The following is a 12795-nucleotide window of genomic DNA, read 5'->3' as shown; positions in this document are numbered from 1 at the left end:
ATGAATTTTTTCATTCATGTTACTCCTAACTATAATGCACTATTAGTTTTGAAAATAAGATACTAATTTATAATAAATTTTAAAGAACATCCATGTAAAGTATAACCGAGAGAATATTATATAATGAATATGCCATAATTTGTAATATTGAATAAATATTATCCAGTATTTAATTGGGGTTTGAAAATATGTATTCGAAAATGTGCTGGTAGCACTCCTTAAACATAGTTCAGAAGAGATTGGAATTAGTTATGTTGTGTGATTAATATTGAGTGAGTTTAAGATAATTGATATGTATATTATCCATGTCTCTCTCTACCAACCCCACAAAATGAAGTGGGGAGTGGAAGGAAAATTACAAGATAATTTTGGAGGTAGCAGCATATTCAAAAATTACAATTCAAACGGATGACAGATAGGAACTTGCCCAGCTTAGGGAACATACCCCACAATGCTGAAATAGATAACATTGTACTCTGATTAAGGTTTTCCTGCTTTAGTTTAAGCCCTTCCAGTTATATATATATATATATATATATATATATATATATATATATATATATATATATATATATATATATATATATATATATATATATATAGTCACACAATGTTTCACATTAATTTTGGTGAAAACGTGAAAACTTAGTAATTTGTTTTATAAGCTAAAGTTACAACTTTTGGAGAAATAAGAGCTAGAAAGTTTAATTCTAGTCTTTCTATAATTTATATTTGTTTTCAATCTTTGAATTTTAAAGTGTATTATTTTTTGTCTTTTTAGCATTTAGACATCGTTTTATAGAAAAGCAAGGTGAGTGTATTCCTTCCTTGCACCACTTCCTCCTTCCACTAAGTAAAAGTATTGGCTAAGACTTTAGTAAATAACTTAAAAACACACGCATATATGTAATATAATACATATATGTAATATAATAATATTATATGATATATGATATAATATAATATGTATTATTATATAATAATACATATTATATTAAAGTTTAACCACGTCTAACAGATTTATTTCTGTAGTTAGTGTTAACTAATTGCTCTTATATTTTTGTATATGTATATCTTATAAATATAACTTGACACTTCCTTGTTTTGATTATATTACTATATTTTATGTATTTATGTAATTATTTATATTTTAATATTTAATTTAAAATAGAGGGCATTTTCTTCTCTTCATCTCTACTTCATCTCTCAATTTCAGCAAACGTGGTCCTCTCAATCATAGCTTCCAATTTCTCTGCTTTTCTCTTCTCCAATCGGTCAATCACAACTCCAAGTACTTTCGTTTTCATCTCAATGGACAAATCTTGGATAGAGATGCCTAGAAATACACCTCAATATATGGAAGGATTGAAGACATTTTTAGACTTTTCATTTGCTAATAGTAGTGTGAGGGGGGAGATAGTATGTCCATGTCCGAAATGCAACTTTAACAAGTGGCAATGTCGTGAAATAGTGTATGAACACTTGATTATCAAACCTTTTCCAAAAGGATATACAGTGTGGCTTCTACATGGGGAGAGAAAAGGAGCAAATGTGACGGATGAAATACATGTAATGCCAAGAGAAAATGATGAAGTAATTCCCGCTAATAATCCAATGTGTGACATGATTAATGATGCATTTGGGTATCATGAATACAACGATGACATGGTGGATGATAGGGAAACGGGTGCAGAGTCAAGCCATAATATGAATGATGATCTTGGAGACTTTTTTCAGTTGATGCAAGAAGGTCAAGAGAGTTTATATGAAGGGTGTGATAAATATTCTAAACTTTCTTTCTTGATCAAGTTGTATCACATCAAATGTATGTGCAGAATAACTAACAAGGGAATGTCCATGATACTAGAGTTGTTAGCCGATGCTTTTGGACATGCTAAAATACCAAGCTCATTCTATGAGGCAAAGAAAATTATTAACAAGCTTGGTGTTCATTACACAAAAATTGATGCTTGTCCAAATGATTGCATGTTGTACTTTGGAGAAGACGCAAATATGGACTTTTGCAAGAAATGTAAAACATCTAGATGGAAGGCAAAAAAGAAAGGTACAAGTGACAGTGGTACAAGTAATAAAAGAAAAAAGATTCCTGCAAAGGTTTTAAGGTATTTTCCTCTGAAGCCACGCTTACAAAGGATGTTTATGTCTTCTAAAATAGCTGAGCATATGCGATGGCATGCATCAAAAAGTACAAATGAAGACATCTTAAGGCATCCAAGAGATTCTAAGGCATGGAAGACATTTGACCTTAAACATCCTCAATTTGCCTCAGACCCTCGAAATGTGAGACTTGGTTTGGCTACTGATGGGTTTAATCCATATGGCAATCTAAGCACCGGTTATAGTATTTGGCCAGTTGTACTCATACCGTACAACCTTCCTCCTTGGATGTGTTTGAAACAAAGTTCCTTTATTCTCTCTATGATCATTCCAGGAAAGCGAGCTCCAGGAAATGATATTGATGTATATTTACAACCACTAATAGAAGAGTTGAAAGAGTTATGGAGCACGGGCATAAAAACTTTTGACTCATATGGTAATGAAGTGTTTGATATGCATGCAGCCGTATTGTGGACTATTAGTGATTTTCCAGGTCTTGGAACTCTATCTGGATGGAACACGCATACTGGGTTGGCATGTCCTAGATGTAATTTTGACACAACTCCTAAGAAGCTTCTTAAAGGTGGTAAATTTTGTTTCATGAGTCATCGTCGTTGGTTAGATGGGAGGCATAGATTTAGACTAGCTCGCATGAGATTTGATGGAACTATAGAAAATAGAAATCCACCTGTGGTAGTGTCAGGATATGATGTCTTACAACAAGTTGAAAATGTCAATGTTGAATTTGGGAAAGAACCAGTACTTGAAGAACGAGCCAAAAGACAACGGGGAGTTAATCATGCCAAGTTAGACACTCAACAATGGCGAAAAAAGAGTATATTTTTTGAACTTCCTTATTGGGTAGACAACTTATTACATCACAATTTGGATGTTATGCATATTGAGAAAAATGTATGTGATAATGTGGTGTTTACCTTGTTGAATGATAGTTCAAACAAATGTAAAGACAATCTAAAAGCACGAAAGGATTTACAACTTTGGGGTATTAGACCTGATCTTTGGCCTGATGAGAATGGTAGATATCTCCCTGCTATATATACATTGACAAATGCAAATAAAGATATCTTTCTCAAAACTTTGAAGAACATGACTGTTCCAGATGGTTACTCTAGTAACATTAGTAGATGCATTGATGTCAAACAACGTAAGCTTGGTGGATTAAAAAGTCATGACTCACATGTTTTGATGGAGCAACTTTTACCTTTGGCAATGAGAAATACACTTCCTAAAGAAGTATGCTCTATCTTGGTTGATCTGTGTATGTTTTTTAGGCAATTGTGCAATAAAGTTTTAAGAATGGATGAACTTGACCAACTACAAAGTAGAGTTGTCCTCACATTGTGCTACATGGAGATGTTATTTCCTCCTTCTTTCTTTACAGTCATGATTCATTTAATTGTGCATTTGGTAGAAGATGCCAAGCTTGGAGGACCCGTCCAATATCGATGGATGTATCCCATTGAGAGGTATTTAGGAAAGTTAAAGTCCTATGTTCGTAATAAGGCACAAGCAGAAGGGTCAATAGCTGAAGGATACATGGCTGAAGAGGCTTTAACTTTTTGTTCTAGATATGTAGATGGAATTGAGACTGTATTTAATCGACTGCGTCGTGTTAATGATGAACCTCATATTGTTCCATCTAATATAAGTACATTATTCCCACAAGTTGGAAAACCAGCCAGTTCTTTTGCTTATTTCACTCTATCAGCAAAGGAAAAGTTGCAAGCACATCGTCATGTGCTAACTAACTGCACCATAGTTGACCCGTTTCTGCAGTAAGTATTTATGCATTTTTGTATAATTAGTTTTTCCTTCAACATTACATTATATATTTTATATCTTTGACATAGGGAATTTAGAGACACTTTACGAAGACAACTAAGAAGCCGCACACGATCATCCTCTATGATAGACAAGAGGGTTCATAGGGAATTTGTAGAATGGTTTTCACGTCGTGTATGTATATGTTCTCCAATAATCTTTAACTTATATATATTATTAAAATATTAAGCATGTTTCTTAATATTAAGTATTTTGTTTTATTTTGTTTTAGATAAGGAATGAATCAATTGGTACCCATTCAATTGATTTAAAATTCTTAGCTATGGGTCCGATTGATTGTGCAAAGCGATACAGTGCCTACAATGTGAATGGGTTCAAATTTCGTACATTGGAGCGTGACCTTTGGCTTAAAACACAAAATAATGGAGTGTTTGGTACATTTGGGACAAGGAGTTATGCAAGTAGCATTGACAATCAAATGCGGTTTGGAGCTGTGCCATATTACGGTCGATTGGTAGACATAATTGAGATAAATTACCATGGACATTTCTCAGTTGTTTTATTCAAATGTATGTGGGCTAATACAACTTCTTCTAGAGGGATTATGACTGATGACTTTGGATTTACATTAGTAAGTTTTTCACGTTTGATCCACACTGGTGATAATGATGATGATGAGCCATATATTCACGCATCAGAAGCTCAAATGGTGTATTATGTAAAAGATGAGTTGGATAAAAATTGGTGCATACCTGTACATTTAAAGCCTAGAGACATGTACGACATGGGTGAAGAAGATGTTGACGATTTTCATGAATCTGAACCATTTGAGCAACAAAACTTAGAATTATTATATCCAGATGAGGATGGAAATATACAACTAGCAAGGTAATTGTCACATAACACTCTTTGAATTTTAGTTTTTGTGTAATTGATTTTCTGATTTTAGGATTATTATTTCTGCACTTGTTTTGATTCAATTCTGTATTCCATAATCCAATGCTATTTTTCTGCATATTTTATGTTTCTATGGATTGAGTACAATTTTGCATCATGACTTTGTATTCAGCTTGAAGATTATCAAGCTTGGCTTGATGCAGCCTTAGTTTCTCATGTTCTTGTTGAAGAGCATCTTCAACCATAGCTTTATCAACACATAAATCATAAACCTCAAGTATAGTAAGTCATCCTCTTGTGTCTATCACAGATACAAGATATCTGGTCTCTTAAGTGTGCAACCTCTCTTAAGTGTATTCCAATTCTTGAACTAGCTTTAATATATCAGAAAATGCAAAATGTGATTCCCCTAGTTTAGAATCTAATACTGTACATTGGCCATGCGCTTCAGTTCTGCCCAAAGATCTGTTACCACATCCTCAGCTTCATTCAACTGTGCTTCAAGCTCTTCAATTTTTCTTTGCTGCTGCAATGATGCTTTCTCTGCTTCAGCTGTCTGTTAACAAAGAAAGCATTAGTTTATGGAAATTCATTAGTTTGTGACTTTCAAAGGAGAAACAAGAAAATCCAACCGATATTATTAGATTATAAATAATGACATTCATAACTAACAATAAAAAGTCATAGGTGTCTTAAACACAACATATAAGTAACTACCAACAAAAGGAAGTGTCAATCATCATCTTCTAAATTCAATTCTTCTTTAACATTTTCACTATTATTATTATTATTATTATTATTATTATTCTTACAAGGTAGATTAATAAAATAAAAAAAGGTGAAGTATACCACTGTTAGCATTAGCATAGGAAATGCATGAGGTGGGACGCAAAATCCCATAGGAAAGGGGAAGAACACTAAACAGGGGATAAGAGGTTAATATTGAATGAAGTCAAAGATAAACACATAATTTATCTTCTGGGTTGTTAGTCTTTTATGGAGGTGTTCATCAGAAAATAGCTTCTGGGTTGTTTGAGCCTTTCATATTTAATGAAAGTCTAAAGTTGCTATATTTAAAAGACTTACATCCAATTCTCCTCCAAGAAAACCTAGAAGGATTAATATAAGAACAAAATATACATGCTCTCCCAAGAAAAACACTACCCACCAACAACACCAAAGTGTCAAAAAAATTATTCGGCATAAACTGTTTGTGGAGAACAAAGTAAACATTTGTTACTTACATGAAAGCAAAGTCAAAAGATCCTTCATTTGCAGGCTGCACCCAAACATTCAAATATGTTTTTAGATAAAACAGTAAACATTCACATAGTCTTAGAATCTTAAAATTTGGTTTACCTATAATAGTTCGGATGTACACACCACCCATAAGTCCTCTTCTACATGGGGACAAGTAGTTGATCACAAGTCTTCTTCATGTCATCATCCGTCTAATCCAAGTAGTATGTTGAATTTAAAATTGAGCTTTATTAAATCTTCAAGAGTTTTATTGGTTGTCAGGAGTCTTCAAGAATAAATTTGCAACCTCAAATAAGTCTAAGTCAGATACACAAGTGCATATATCATTTCCTGCACCTAAGTTTACTAATTCTAGACATCTTCAACGTCCATCTACACCAGGTTAGATATCTCAACTCTCTTACTAATTTGTTTTCCATCTATATTCAACAAATTTATTCATTTTTCAAAACTAAACAGGTTCTTCATTTCCATTTCCCCATCCACCTTCAACTGCACCTCAAAGAAGTAGTGAACATGCTCCCCCTCCACCTCCACTTGCACCCCAAGCAAGTACTGAACAAGATCCCCCTCCATCTGCACCTACACCTCAACCAAGTAATGAAAAGGATCCCCCTCCACCTGCACCTGCACCTCAACCAATTAATGAACATGATCCCCTTCTATCTGCACCTGCACCTCAGCCAAGTAATTTACATTTCACATATTTATGCACACTTGTTTTTTTTTTCATTCAACTAATTTACTTCCAGGAACCTTGAAAGTGAGGATATCTTCAACTAGTACATCATATGTATATTCTGAAAGTGAAAAGGAAGAAAGTGAGCAGTCTGAGTTGCAAGAAGATCAACATAGGCTTGTAGCACGAAAAAGAGCATGGTTTGTTGATGTTATTGGTATGCAACTACTTAAATTATGTGCTAGAATACAGTTTTAAATTATGTTATTGGATTTTGATGTATCAAATACCAAAAACTTGTAATCAAATTCTGTCTACACTGAAATCTTATTTTTAATCATGCAGATTTTTAGTTAAATCTACATTATTTAATTTGTTTTTCAAACTTTATAGATGATCAAGGAAAGATAAATACAAAACAGCTACGAGCCAATGATGTATGGAATTTACCTACAAATGAAAGGATTGTTGTGCAATGGAATAATGAGGGTCAACCAATTGGAGATAGTGGAGCATTATTGAATAGGTTTTTAGGTAGTGTTTCAAGAAACTCCAATGCTTTTCCTATTAGTTATTCTAGTTGGAGGAAGATTCCTAAAGATTATAAAGAAGATATACTTAAAAACGCTATTCAGGTAAGGAATGTAAAAGTTGAATTTATAATTTAATTATACCATGATTGTTGTTAATTTTAATTGTTTCATGTTTTGAAGGTTAAGTTTGATGTCCATTCTGATGTTCATGTAAACTATGTTCTCAAATCACTTAACACAAAGTGGAGAGACCATCGACAAGAATTGTGGCAACAAAGGAATGATGGTACACGTACTAGAGATGAATTGATCACAATGGCTCCAAAAGGAATAGATAGAGACCAATGGGCTTCTTTTATTGACTATCGTCTAAATTCAAAAACAAAGGTATAATTGAAACTTTTTTTCATCAACCTTATTTATTATTATTAATTTTTATACTTTGATGATTAGGACCATGCCCTCAAAAATAAAAACAATAGGGCAAAGCAAACCATTGCTCACACATGTGGATCTAAGAGCCTTGCAAGGAAAAGAGATGAAATGGTGATAATATTACATATCTTCAAATTAAATTTATGTTTTAATTTTTTGAATTGTGTCATAATTTTTTTTTTTCAACTCTATAGGAAAAAGAGTGTGGCCAAAAGGTTAGTAGAGGAGAGGTATGGATAGCCACCCACAAGCATGCTAATGGAACATTTGTTAGTGATGAAGCAAGGGAAATTGGTGTAAGTTTGATTCTAATAAACTCTATAATTATCATCCACAATTGACGTTATTTTAATTAGTTTCTTCTCGTGTTCTGTATAGGAAAAAATTCAATCATATGAATCAAAATTATCAACATCCCAATCAAAAGATGTATCTAGCACCGATTCCTTAGCTTTTGCTTTCGGAAGTCAAGAACATTGTGGACGTGTTAGGGGTTTAGGTTTGGGACCTTGTCCATCTAAAGTGTTTGGCTTCAATGCACATTCATATAGTGGGGCGTCTTCGAGTTTTCCTTCTTATACACAGTTACAAAATCAGGTTAATAATTTCTTATTTTCAATTATTGCTTTTTTTAGTTTATCTCTTCTGTATAATGGTATTTTATTGCCATGAATATAGTCTTTTTTGTTGTTATATTGGGAATACAGAACCCCACTTTTAAGCTGCACAGTAGCATCCCACATGGTTACCAAAAACGTGGTGAAAGGCATGCTTTCTATTGCTGTTAAATCACCTTAAATTGCTATTGCTGTCATTGTTGTTATTGTTATCATTATTAAGACATCATTATCCTCATTTGGGTGTATGTATCACATTGTGAATGTGAAAAGTGGTTATTGAGTGCACCTATCATTGTTAGTTCTCTCTCCCTTGTGCCTTTTATTGATATACATAAGCCTCTTCTTAGTAAGCCTCTTCTTAAATTGGGAATACTGATTCATATGGGTATAGGTTGTACAGTATGGTATGGTTTCACACCAGGCGATGGTATTAATATACCTACGGAAGGATTGGCACTCCTATTTAGTCTAATAGAAAATTATGAATCCTTCTTGACTAACCCGGATGTTCATGTTCAACCGGGCTTGTCGGTGTTAGCTTAGGACTAGCAGTTGCCATCTTATTTACCCTTGGTATTAATCTAAGTTGTGGAGAAACAATACCACTGTATTTATTGCGAAATGATATTATTCAAATAAATAATGGATTTTTAGTCTGCATGAATAAACTATAATTTATCATTATTTCACCAAGTAAAAGTTTTTCCCATAACCATTATTATTATTTTTATATATAGAGATATTATGAAACCAGTGCAGATATAGCTAAATGAGACAATTCAACACGTTCTTAATCTCACTTACTTCTATTCACAAGGGATTTTGCATGAATCATAAACTTTTTTTTAAAATTTTGTAAGTTTGCATTTGGAACATTGCTTCAATCGAATTATTTCTTTTACAGTAACATGTACCAACATTTCTTTCTTTTCTGCACCATTCATGTCACACAACAACACTACCCAGTTCTTTCTTGAAGGAGATTGTGGAAGCTTCCATTTCATGCAAACGATGCCTAATTATTATAATCCTAGAATATATTTATTTACAAGACAGTATTCTACAGACCATAATTTACAATTACAACTATCTAAGGATATAGGTTATGTACATGATTCTATGAAATCTGAGAATTTTATACCTAGTCTGACTCTTTATCAATTGTCTAGCATTCAACATCAAATTGAAAATGGTTCTTACAAGGTAGGACCGCTAGAGTATATTGATTGTTTAGAAGAAGATATGAATCAACTTTTAGATTCTACATTACCTGATTATCCGGATATCCATATACATGTATCAGAAAAACCTGATGAACATCTAGTGATAATAAAACCTGATGAACATTATTGATGATTTTGAGTTTGATTTAAGTTTGTATTATTGTTAGGCATGCTGTAAAATGCAGATAGTTTGATTAATTTGATTAGTTATGTTCTCAAACAGGTTTCTTCATTAACATCGCAAGTCAATGAAATGAAGGCAATGATGACTTTTTTTGTACAAAACTATCAAGGAGAATTGCCTCATGATTTTCCTGTGTTTCATTCATCATCGGTAATATTTAAATTTTAAGTATATTAATATATATTTTATACTGTGAAGAATGTTACCAATTATTATTATTTTTAATGTTAGGTATCTGATCAGGGGAGTGTTCCCAATGGAGAAACAAATGACTCAGATCAAGATTGATACAGAAGAATCTTATTAGACTTTCATTTTATTTGACTTTATAACAAGTATAACAAAGATATTGTAATATTTCACTAGTTTGAATGTTTAAACTTTATTATTTACTTTGAACTTATAAACTATGTTCCTTACTTTTATGAATGCTATATCTAGTTATAAACAAATATCTAAATGTTAGAATTTTTTCATATCATATATTTTATGAATTATATGCACTCAAAAAGTACAATAAATAAAATTAAGGGAATTTGAAAAGTAAAAACATTAATAAATAATGAATTGCATTGTAGGGGTAAAAAATGAACTTTCAGTACTATTATACGGTATAAAGGATTTAAAACTACATACAAGAAATAGGTACTAGAGTTACAAAACCACATTGAATACCAAGGGTTCTAAAATTGACGGTAATTACTAGGGGTTTAAAAACCTCAGAAAATACCAGGGATTACTAGGGGTTTTAAAACTGCCGATAATTACCAGGGGTTTTAAAACCGCCGGTAATTACCAGGGGTTTTAAAACTGTCGATAATTACCCGGGGTTTTAAAACCGCCGGTAATTACCAGGGGTTTTAAAACCGCCGGTAATTACTAGGGGTTTTCAAACCGTCGGTAATTACCAGGGGTTTTAAAACCGCCGGTAATTACCAGGGATTTGAAACCGCCGGTAAATACCAGAGGTTTCAAAACCGCCGGTAAGTGCTGTTTTACCAGGGGTTAGTGAAAACCGCCGGTAATTCGTTAACGACGCTGGTTTTTCTAGGAGAAAAACAAACCGCCGGAAACTCCTTTAACGGGGGTTAAAACCCCCGGAAATGCCATAAATAACCTCTAGTAAAAATTATTTTTGTTGTAGTGAATAGTAAATAGGTCAATTCCACTACTCTTTCAAAATAGGATTCTTCATCGGTTATCTAGAGATTATTGTTAAATTAATTATTGTTGTTGATTTACAAATCAATCAATGTAAAGTCTCAATTCATTTGTTGGCATTCTCAGTTTTAATCAAAGTACAGTCTCAATTAAAAGTGAGGATTTTTAGATTATCCATAGTAAATTCAACCAAAGTACAGTCTCAATTAAATTTTACTATGCCTAATCATTTCTATTCCTTTATTTCTTCACCAAATAGAAAACTTAATTAATCAAAGTAAAGTCTTGACTAATTTTAGTTAAAGTAATTACCTCTAATCAAAGTAGAGTCTCAATTATTGGCAAAAACTTATTTAATCAAATGAAAGTTTCTAAATAAAATCAAAGTAAAGTCTCAATTGAATTTAAAAACCTTTTACCTCATATGATTAGCATGCCTGTAGATTTAAAATCATTATTTTCTATTCGATTAAGAAGCAAAGGACATAGATAAACAAAAACCACAACAATAATAAAAATAACAAACACATAAATTCATCTAACCTCAAAATCCAGTTAAGAAATTACAGTGGAATCAACCCTAAAAGCTTAGCCCTCCATGGCTTTGATGGAATACATGATGATATGAAGGAAAGAAATATAAAAAGAAAAGAGAGAATAAGAGACGTGATGGATGACGGTGAATGCCAAAACTAGAGAGTTCTAAGTTGTAAGTTGTGTCACTTCTACTCCCTTAAGTCTCTTTATATAGGCTTCAACTGGACTTTGGGCTTTATCTATCGGTTGCTAAAATCTTTTATTTTTATTTAATAGATTAGCAACTTAATTTCTGTCCAATTTCCAATTCTGCCACTCTTATTTAACTATTTTTGCAGTTTTGACCAGAGTTGACTACTGGCTTTGACCAGTTGACCTATTGACCAGTTTGACTGCCCTATCAGATGCTGACACGTGGCGGTGTGGTTCGCGATGTGTTTTCTGGCGAAGTACTTCTTCTCCTATCTGGCTGTTGCGACGCAAGGCACGAAGGTGATGGAGGTGCTTCCATGGTGTTCGCGTTTCTGGTATGGCTCGCGTGAGAATCTGCTGGTGCGTGTTGCTGCCAGCGATGGTCATGGTGGTGCGCGAGAATGGTAGCGCGTTGCGGTCTGCATTTGGTTCGATCTGTGGCGGTGGTTGAGCTGGTTCGTAATGGTGGCTGCCAGCAGTGATTTCGTGGTGGTCGTGACTGGTTCTAAAAGTTGCAGGAATGGCGTGAAGGTGCTGCTATGGTGGTGCTGTTGCGCAAATCTGGTGTTGCAGTGATGGTGTTTTGCGGTGGTGATGGTGGCCCGTTCTTCTTCTTCCGCGATGGTGGCTATGGCTTCCGCTGCTGTTCTAAGGCTTGTTCTCACTCACGAAAGAAGATGATGCAAGGTGTAGATGTTGAACGATGGTTCTAGCTCGCAAGTGCAAGGAGGTTCTGCTGCAGATCTGTGGTGGATGCGTGAAGGTTGCCGACGAGAATGATGGTGGACAACTTGTTAGTGCAAGGATTGTTGCCACGTGGCTTGTTCTGGTTGGCCAATTTTAAAAGTTGAGGATTGCCACATGGCAGTTCTGAGTGAATGGAGTTTAAATGGTAGGAGGGGTGCTACTTAGTAAAGATTGGGGTGCAGAACAGGTTTTTGTGGTCCACTTGTAGGAGGAGTGTGCAAATAAAATCTAGGGGTGCATTTAGCTCCTGATTTGTTCTTTTCCAGAATTTCCTGATTTTGGACTTATTTTGTAACTTTGAATATATCAAATCCACACTATTAATGACCAAAAATAAATTCCAGCTGCATTAACAAACGTTAGAATATCCAATAATATTTTATGCAACTAAAATCAATTTTTACGC

The 12795-nt window shown here is 33.7% G+C and overlaps 3 protein-coding genes across 3 annotated transcripts; all 3 read left to right on the top strand.

Moving 5' to 3' along the window:
- Positions 1–1246: 1246 nt before the first annotated feature.
- LOC146884236 (uncharacterized) lies at positions 1247–3918 on the top strand. The gene has a single exon (XM_085665221.1). It carries the CDS (start codon positions 1312–1314, stop codon positions 3916–3918), a length of 2607 nt encoding a protein of 868 aa, XP_085521347.1. The 5' UTR covers positions 1247–1311.
- Positions 3919–4221: 303 nt separating this feature from the next.
- On the top strand, positions 4222–5065 carry LOC146884235 (uncharacterized). Its single transcript, XM_085665911.1, has 3 exons — positions 4222–4809; positions 4871–4889; positions 4991–5065. The coding sequence occupies exons 1-3, from the start codon at positions 4244–4246 to the stop codon at positions 5063–5065; spliced, it is 660 nt and encodes a 219-aa protein (XP_085522037.1). The 5' UTR covers positions 4222–4243.
- Positions 5066–6222: 1157 nt separating this feature from the next.
- Positions 6223–8513, top strand: LOC114194956 (uncharacterized). The gene is made up of 10 exons (XM_085665910.1): positions 6223–6232; positions 6340–6459; positions 6538–6765; positions 6831–6974; positions 7151–7392; positions 7471–7677; positions 7744–7836; positions 7920–8021; positions 8104–8322; positions 8433–8513. Exons 1-10 carry the CDS (start codon positions 6223–6225, stop codon positions 8511–8513), a joined length of 1446 nt encoding a protein of 481 aa, XP_085522036.1.
- The last annotated feature ends 4282 nt before the right edge of the window (positions 8514–12795 follow it).

The sequence above is a fragment of the Vigna unguiculata genome, chromosome 8, assembly GCF_037176805.1.
Source record: "Vigna unguiculata cultivar grain cowpea cultivar isolate G323 ecotype 2 chromosome 8, ASM3717680v1, whole genome shotgun sequence".
NCBI lineage: Eukaryota > Viridiplantae > Streptophyta > Magnoliopsida > Fabales > Fabaceae > Vigna > Vigna unguiculata.
The sequence above is the reverse complement of the archived record's forward strand: the minus strand, read 5'-3'. Positions and strand labels throughout refer to the sequence as shown.